This window comes from Genypterus blacodes, unplaced genomic scaffold (assembly GCF_046128005.1).
Source record: "Genypterus blacodes isolate CSIRO-AG114 ecotype Tasmania unplaced genomic scaffold, CSIRO-AGI_Gbla_v1 ptg000044l_1, whole genome shotgun sequence".
Classification (NCBI taxonomy): domain Eukaryota; kingdom Metazoa; phylum Chordata; class Actinopteri; order Ophidiiformes; family Ophidiidae; genus Genypterus; species Genypterus blacodes.
In genome coordinates, this window is record NW_027466857.1 from 6,790,924 (window position 1) to 6,800,324 (window position 9,401).

The 9,401-nt window shown below is 41.1% G+C and overlaps 1 protein-coding gene across 1 annotated transcript; it reads left to right on the plus strand.

Annotated features, from left to right (window-relative positions):
* The first annotated feature begins 896 nt into the window (after positions 1 to 896).
* sfxn5b (sideroflexin 5b) lies at positions 897 to 7,978 on the plus strand. Its single transcript, XM_076149248.1, has 14 exons — positions 897 to 1,039; positions 3,678 to 3,746; positions 3,828 to 3,905; positions 4,418 to 4,444; positions 4,554 to 4,608; positions 4,698 to 4,723; positions 4,902 to 4,955; positions 5,288 to 5,344; positions 5,473 to 5,538; positions 5,675 to 5,765; positions 6,062 to 6,177; positions 6,389 to 6,474; positions 6,774 to 6,891; positions 7,168 to 7,978. The coding sequence occupies exons 1-14, from the start codon at positions 983 to 985 to the stop codon at positions 7,243 to 7,245; spliced, it is 978 nt and encodes a 325-aa protein (XP_076005363.1). The 5' UTR covers positions 897 to 982; the 3' UTR covers positions 7,246 to 7,978.
* Positions 7,979 to 9,401: the final 1,423 nt, after the last annotated feature.

The following is a 9,401-nucleotide window of genomic DNA, read 5'->3' on the forward strand; positions in this document are numbered from 1 at the left end:
AGCTTTTATATTGCTATTAGTCAGACCTGTGCTTTTATCACTGACAAATCAAATATCCACCATGACCAAGATTGTGCTTTCTGTGGCCAACACACTCCAAATGTATGCTGTAGAATCTAGTAGTTTCCATCCACTAGAGGGCGCTCTGCACTTTTTCATCAGTATCAGTGCTGTAACTGCTGAGGATTTTTTAGCATGTTCTTCCAAAAATTGTTTTTTAGTAGCATAAGTAAAGATACATTGATGATCGCAAGTTAACTGTAATATTCATTACATCTAGGAAATATATCAGGAATTAATATCAACTTGGAATCTCCGGCTTTTTCTCTTGTTTTGCTCTATTATTTATCTCTTGCACTTGACTAGGGCTAGTTCACTTTCACCCCAATATCTATAACATGTATACATATATATGTCTCCAAAAGCAGCAGTGGTTGCTTATTCTTCATTTATTTACACGTAAAGGCCTTTTTGTGCATATGTATATGGCCTATACACCGTAGCTATAATGAGCCTATATATTAGTACTCATGACCCTGCTGACCCCTCTTTTTACAATTATGCTGCGTTTGGGGTCTTTTGTAATAAAATAATATAACTGGTCACAGAAAAGTCTATTTTATTTTATTCTAAGTAACACAGGTAAGCTTTAAATGCACAGCAGAGTCCATTCACCATGTCATGAATCTTTGGCCGTTACTCTTCACAGTAATAAGCGGGTCAACCTGACGCCCATAAACTATTATCTCTCACAGGATCAATGCGATCTGCGATCAGTTACGCAACTGCTTTCCCCCTTATTGATTAATTGGGATGTGTAGTCATGTGGTTTAAGTTAGCCAGTGTAAGCGCTCGGGAGAAAACCACATCTCCCGGCAGGCTTTGCGGCTCGACGCTTCACTAGTTAAACACGGAATGTAGTTGGCTCCACTTGAAAATCCGCTCATGATTCACTTCATTAATATATAAATACTCGGGTGTCATGGCGGAACCTGCAGCTTGTCCCGCTTTCCAGCTCGGAAGACCCCGGTACGACCAGGTAAGTGGTCCCCGTCCCCCGTTAAAGACGCGTTGGTGGTGGGTTTGTTTTTCAGCTTTTTCGGGGTGAAAAGCTCCATCCTCCTCTTCCTCCTCCTCCTCCTCTTCTTCCACCCTGCTGCGGCTCCGCTTCTCCTTATCCGTCGCTCACACTTTGTGCTTAAAGTTGCTTTGGATGCGCGCTGCTTTTCTTTATTCGGACTCTTCAAAATCGCTTTGCAAACGCAACTTTGAAATGTAAATGAAGTTGTGCATGTGGTGGGACCGGTTTGGTCTAGAGGTTTTTCAGCCTCAGGGACCATTCACACCCGTCCGTCCTGTTCTGGGCACCATCCAGACTCGTGTGCGGACATGTGTGTTGCTAAGAACAATTAAAGGCGTTATTTATGCTCATCTTTTGTAGATATTTCAACTGATTGAAATGTGTGGGTGTAGAAGGTTTTATTCGGCGTTCTCCTGTTTTTGTGTTGGTATTTAATCATTAAATTGTTGGTGACTTTACTACTACTGTCCTCTTTGATAATTTTTCATAGTTTTCTTTGTTTTTTACTGTAAGGTTTCTTTGATAACTGATAACCAAATACAATACTGAATACCTACACATTGTTGGACATTGTTGGATTTTGGTCAAGGACTAAATTAAATAGCTGATGTACCTATTTTAAAGTCTTACAATCAGTGAATTGAATTAATTGAAATGTGAAAAATACAAATTGGTAGAAAATGTTAAGGAAGTCTTTTGACCTCTTTATTAAAAAGTAAAACAAAACCCTGCTGCAGCCCTGAACCAGGTTCACTTATCTTCCTGTACACCGATCCAGACCTAACACACACTTAAACAGCCTTTAAGTTTCTGTTGGATGTCTGCAGCTGACTGTTGCTCCACCTGTGATCGGGACTAATCAGCTGTCTGTCCTTATCTAAAACCCATTACCCAATTTTCCATCCCAAGCAATGAATTATCAATGGTCAGCCTTGAAAGATAATATGACCTTCACGTTACTGTGTAAAGCTGAGTGTATACTAGTGTTATTTTTAAATATCTGACACTTCTTTTTGTCAAACAGCAGCCTGGAGGAGATTATTTACCTGGTGTTTTCGCTCGGAGCAAAGTTCATAGTCAGGCTGTGTAAATAAGTCGTTAAACTTTTAGTGTACATACAGTATGTGCGTCTTCACTGCTGTTTTCCTATTAAAATGGAGAATGAGAACAAAAGAAAACGTTGTCATCTTGATTTTGTTGGAAATCTCTGTCCTCAAACATAATTGAAAACCTGAAACACAGGATATCACATGGTGCACAGAAGCCTAATTACAGCTTAGTTCACCCGCTGCCTCCTATGATTTTCTAGTGATTCTGAAGCCAAGATCCCTCTTCATAATGTCTCCTCAACATGGCACAACAGATATACCATTAAAAGATCCTTGCTTTCTTATTTATGTAAAATAATTCCTTTATTGCTCCGTCCTCAAGTCATAGTTCACGTTAGAATTGATAAAAGGTGATGTAATACCTTTGGTTTCTTGTATCAAAGCAATTAAAATCAGGAGAGTCCTTGAATCAGCATAAATCATTGGCAGTTTGTCTGCTGCGCTCCGTCTCTGCTAGCCTGGTTGTGTTCTCTCCGGGGAGCTCAGGCTCATGCATAATTAAAGCCGTCCTCTCACATGGATCCCCTCTGTGCCCCGCGCCTATAAGCAGCACTGCAGCACATATGGCCTGTCAGAGAAGGAGACAAGGCAATGGCAGCAAACAGTGATGTACTGTAGCACACAAAGGTGGTTCATCCCTCCAGCCTTCGCTCCAGGCTGAGCTGTGTGTTTCCTGCTCGTTGCAATGATGTCCTGATGCTGAAATCATCATTAGCATTGAGAAGGTGGATTCCACTGTCTTCCTGCTGCCTGACCTTCATATGTGATTAATGGCTTGGAGGGAATCTGAATGAAGTTGCCATGTTTTCGCCCAGCTGGTTTGCCAAAAAGTCTCTTGGCATGCGCTGCCTTTGGGCCTTTTCAGACGGTTGGCACAGCTAGCTTGGCACGCCGAACTAGACAGCGGAGGGAACAGAAAACTGGACGCTAGACCAACAATTCTAAACCTCAGTGGTGAAAACTGGCATCACTTAGCAGAGTTTGTTTGTTAATTGTAGTCTTGGTGTTATTCATTTTCTCAAAAGTTCATCTTAAAAGGTTTCCAAAGGTAATCATCTCTGTGTGTGAGTGACTTCCGCTTAGTGTATAGTGCTATTGTTTATACCAGCAACACACCAGAAGTGTGAGCTACAAGTAGTGAAGTCATTACTTTTTTCAGTGGCTTGATAGCAGTGCAGTTATTTTCAAAACTATTTCAAAATTTTTCCCTTTACAAGTAGCTGTGTAGCTTGACAAAAAGCTACAAGTAGCTAGTACTAGGAAAAAGAATCCAACTGCTTTTAGAGTATAGCTCGGCTGCAGCTTAATTACAAGTTGCTTGCGCAGAACTCCACACTAGTCTACTAGTGTCTACTAGAGTCTACTTATTAACTAGCAAGAATAGCGACACTAAAACAATGAAAACAAGTATTGTCAGGTTCATTGGAGAGGATGCTTTGTTTTTATGTCTCCCCTCATTAAGAATTAACTTTATCACTTCCTCTCAGGGTTCTTTCCTCGGTCGCCTGAGACACTTCGTGGACATCATTGACCCCAGCACCCTGTTTGTGTCTGAGGTGAACTTTATTTTCTTCAATACAGTTCTGTCTGGATTTTATGATCATTTATTGACACAGTGGATGTTTTTCTTCACATAGAAACAACTGACAGAGTCCATTAAACTGCTCGATGATTATAAACACGGCGTTATCCCACCTGGAGTGTCGGATCATCAGGTGAGTCATTGATATGGAGCATGATGTAATACAATTATGATCAAATCCTACCAGGAATCATCAATGCAAAGTAATCTAAAGGCCCTAGTATACTTGAAAACATATAAACAGGACAAAACAGACGACTGAACACATCCTGGAGTTCTTCTCCCCAATCGAAGCCAGGTTTGAGTTTAAGACACCAAAGTCGAGCTCTGCCTGATCATCAGCCTTGTGATATTTGGACCAGTTACAGTCTGGGAAGGGATCCAAAGACAAAGTTGGCGAGGGAGCCCTGCACACAGAACAGAGCGTTTCAGGGCGAAAACATGTCGAACGTTCAACATCTCTGTTTCATATGACGTGTACTGGAGCCTTTCATTAGTAAGCATTGAACCATCAAAAAGACGTGACATCTCATAAAATGTCTCCTCTCAAGTTACACTGTAAACCAAGTGGCAGCTACTAAATGTCAAAATGAAAAGTAAGAAGGTAATGATTGATTGTTGGTCCTCTTTTGTTTCCCTGTACAGCTGTGGGAAGCCCAGAAGATCAAGCAGGTAAGTGATTCAGCAGTCACACATCACCCAAAGGTTAAATGCACTTCCATACACCGAAGCCGCCGTGCTCATGGCAGCATGAGAATGATGTCAGGCTCTCCGCACGCAGGCCATCATTCATCCTGACACGGGAGAGAAGATCTTCATGCCATTACGAATGTCAGGTACGACCCCCGATGAAGATCTTTGCTCACGTTTGCACTATTTTGTTATCATTTTTTTGACAGTAAATGTTGTTTTTGCGGCTGCACAGGTTATGTACCTTTCGGAACACCAATTGTAAGTTCCATATGAAAATCAGAATTTCATATATTTGTTTCACACATTGTTCAACTATCCATGCTACTAATATGGTTATGCAGACACCCATTTACATTGTCATATTTGGGGAGAGATGAAATGTGACTTTGGACTTATTTTGCCCCAAAATAAGCTCTTATTCCCTGGTTTCATCTAGGTCATTGGCCTTCTTCTCCCAAATCAGACTGTGGTGTCTACCATTATATGGCAGGTACTGTAAATGCCAAACAGAATCTAAAACCATTGCATTATCCATTCATGAGCATCTGGTAAGGACTAACACAGTGTTGTTGTTGTTGTTGTTGTTGTTGCATTGTTCACTGGAAAGGGCCACTGTAATGTGCTTCCTTCTGTTTGCCTTAAAATGGCTGACAAAACAATATGTAAATTGGATAAACTACAGTTTACATATCTGCATATTTCAGATACATTTGCTGCTGTACAGTTTATTATGAAGGATCTTTTCTAATATATCTTCCTCCCTCCCTTTTCTTCCCTCTCACCCACTATCCCCTCCCTTTCTTCCTTCCTTCCTACCTACAGTGGTTGAACCAGAGTCACAATGCCTGTGTGAACTATGCCAACCGCAATGCCACCAAGGTTCAAATGATTCATTTCAGATTTTTTTTTTGTCTAGCTGCAGCTTGAATACATGAAATCCCAATACAAACACTGCACTTTCTGCAGAGACATATCTTCAAAACAGAATTTATTTAATCTCTCCCCAGCCTACGCCAACATCCAAGTTTTTTCAGGGTTATGTGGGAGCTGTGACCAGCGCCGTCTCCATAGCAGTGAGTTCAGTCCGTCAGCGACACCGCTGCTCCCTCAGGATGGGATTCAATCAGTGCTTTTGTTTATCTGCACATGATTCAAACCTGTATCCTTCACCCTCAGAAGCTGTTTTGCATCTTTATTTTTGCATTATAGGTGGGACTGAGCGTGCTGATTCAGAAGGCCAACAAGCTGAGTCCTGCCACTCGGATGATAATACAGAGATTTGTGCCTTTCCCTGCTGTTGGTATGTCATTGCAGTGGGGTTGGCGTGTGTGTGGTGATCAATACGTCACCCTTTGGTGATTGGAATCACAACAATGCACATGTATTGTATTTCATCCTCCATTTTTATTTCCCTTAATTGTGAAAAGGGGGTTGTTCAGAATCAAGGGATTTTTGGAGGAATCCCCTATTTCATTATGTGTTTCACGTCTTGTGTCTGTCGTTGCATATTCCTACACTACACAGGCTTATTTGACAAGTATTAAATGATTTTAAAGGCTGTCTCCCCCCCACCCCCCCCCCCCATCTCCTCCTCAGCCAGTGCGAACATCTGCAATGTGGGCCTGATGAGGCACAACGAGCTGTCTGAAGGTATCGATGTGCTGGATAACAACGGGAATGTTGTGGGATCCTCCAGAATTGCTGCAAGACATGTGAGTGGGTGTAAACACATTTGCTTCTTTTTGCTCTTCTCACAGTGCGTTACATACATGATAGTGGCCGATAAAGAAAAACGGGACTGGAGCGTTTCCTCTTCTGCACCTGTCACTCATTTACCCATCTGATGTCGGGGGAAATTAAATCCAACTCATTGCCACATTTCAAATGATGCGTGTGCACAATGTCCTCATCTTTTCTCCCCAGGCAATCATGGAGACCGCCTTCACACGTGTGATCCTCCCGATGCCGATCTTTGTCCTGCCTCCCATCATCATGTCCTACCTAGAGAGGTTAATATGCATTTTTAAATGATTGTTGAATACACACCACACATTTTTTTCTGCCTGGTGTGCAGGTTCAGGGGTTTCTCCATGGATCACATTCAGACACGGTCAAACTAATGGGGTTGATATTGCAAATGAATAGTCCATCAATTCTTCAATATCATGTCAATTATTTCATACACGCCTTAAATCTTTAAATGCTGCTACCAATGTTGTGTTCTATACAGCTAAGAATAACTGCTAGAGACATCTGGGATTCATCCACACGTGAGGCTCATGTAGTCATTTATCATTGTCTTCTGCAGACTCAGATTCCTGCAGAGCAATCGCCGACTGATGCTGCCCATCCACAGCTTTGTGTGCCTGGTTACGTTTGGCCTTTCGCTGCCTCTGGCCATCAGTTTGTTCCCCCAGATGTCTCAGGTACGCCGCTCTAACCGCTTCTGTTGCTCAATCTAGGCCAGATGGCTTAGAGAACAGCTGGGTTGGAAGTCACATTACACATACACCACTCGACACACACACACAGTCCCTGCCGGCCCGCTCATGTTTACTTCCCATCTCGGATTGTATTCGCAGATACAGTCAATGATTATGTGAATTATATTATTTACTTCCTGATTTTCAAGGCTTTAGAAATGAGGTTTGGGTGATTCTGATTTACAATGGTATCTTCGTTCTTGGCTGATTTTGTTACAGCTTGAGGTGTCTCGTCTTGAGCCAGAGATTGCCATGGCAACAGATTGCAAGGTGGTGACCTACAACAAGGGCTTATGATGGATGTTGTGGTGAGGAAGATGAGAAAAGATGGATAGGACGCTGTATATGTCTGTCAGGGAGACTCAAGGGTTCCTCCTGTCGGCATCATAGGGAACATTTGCTCAATTGTAGTGGAGTAAACATTTATCAAGCAATAATCAGGATTTCTCAACCTTAATGTAGTAAGTAAATGTCCTTGAACCCTGTTTGCACATTCAGTGACCCCACATGGTGTCGAGCTCCAAGGTTGAGAAACTCTGTACTAACTACTGGTTTCAGTGCTAATATAACATGACTCTATAATGACTGCAAAAGCTGATGACGGATTTTAAAATAATGGAATGAGGATATGTGAAACCACTGAGTGGCTATATTGTGCTTGTCAGATGAGTCTCTGGAATGACATGGAGACTGTACTGTAGATATATATTACCTTTAAAACTTCTTTCTTTAACCCTAATAATGTGAAATGATTAAAGCACATACATTCTGCTGTTTTTTGTAATTTAATCACAAATAAGTCAACTTTGATACAGCACAGTTCATTCCTAACTGCTTGGAGAGACAGTTCACTCCAGTACCGACTGTTGAACCACTGCTGTAATCCTAATGAACAGACGATTTTGCACAATGCAGTATTTTGTACATATAATAACCTTTATATTCTACTCATGCCTCTGTATAATAGCCCTGTCAACGTAAAATATTGATATGTACTCTATTAAACAAATGCTTAACAATTATTAAATACCTTTTCAACTCACATTGGTGTTGCAAATTATTAAGACATAATACAAAGGGCTTTTATAATGGGTCAAGGTCTTTTTACATGGAGTCCAGTAATTTTATTCTCCACTTCATAATGTCAATAGTGGGATGTGTTGAGGATGTTCTTGACAGTGCATTTGGTCATAAATAATAAGTAGGAGAACATTTTTTTTAATAAGAAAATGCAAAGGCAGGATTCTACTTAATGAGGTTCCACTTGACACAAAGATAGTATATGTGTAACTGTCAGACTATGGTCTCACAAAGTGTGTGTAGTACATGTATGTATTTTTTGTCTTACTTTTATACACAAAGAGGGGGAGAAAGGAGGACATTACCACCATTTGAAAAGAAAACAAGTTATCTTGTGGTCTTTATGACGAATCATAAAAGGAACCCTACAACAAATAATACCTCAAAGATTTGTTCCATCTGTCTTTTTTTCTTTCTCAAGATAATCCATCTCCTGTGGCATTTCTTTGTGCCTCTAGAGTTAAGAGATTATGCAATTGTAATGCAGACTGCAGGTATGTCCCGTAGAGCTGTTGCCATTAACAGCTGTTTACTTCACCACCACCATTAGATGCCTCAGGCATTGTTTCAGAGATTAAGGAAGTTCATCCAACAGGCCTCACAACCGCAGACCCAGGACCACCACATCCAACTACTTCACCTTCAGGATCGAAAAGCTCAACTGTCTTGGCAAGTAGCGTGTATGGTATCAGGTTGGCGAGCGGTTCGTGGGGTTATGGTTTGGACAGGCAAATCCTATGGGCAGCAAACTCAAACACATTTCATCCAATGCACACCAAACTATATATCACACCATGTAGATCATACAGTTCATCCACTCACAGTGAACTCAAAATTCACAGGGATGCTAAGATATCATCACACTGAATATTTCACCTTTTATTCTATTGATATATGTTTTTTATACCATTAATGAACTTACTCCATTTATGAGTACATCAATTTAAATCATGAACATTTTTGAAAGCCACGTAGTCAAAAAAAGCAACAATATCCAAACACCTTAATAAGATATGATTAGATAAGATAAGATAAGATAAGATACTTTATTTGATCAGATCACATGCATTCAGATGCTAAACATACACATTCTCTAACACAAATAAAGGAATTAAAATTGACAAGAGAAAATTCTTTGTTTATACCAGCAACACACCAGAAGGAAAACAAAGTAGATATCTTACCTGCTTCCATGCAGTGCAGCGTTTTAGAGGCAGGCCAAGTGTCGACACAGCCCTGCTGTTGAAGGACTAGGACCTACAGTGGAGCAATGATGGATGCTGCCCCCTGCTGGTTATGCTGTAAAACGCCATCTGTCTCCACGGCCCAGGTTAATATCAGGAACGTTCTTCACATCTTCCAGTGGTGTGCAC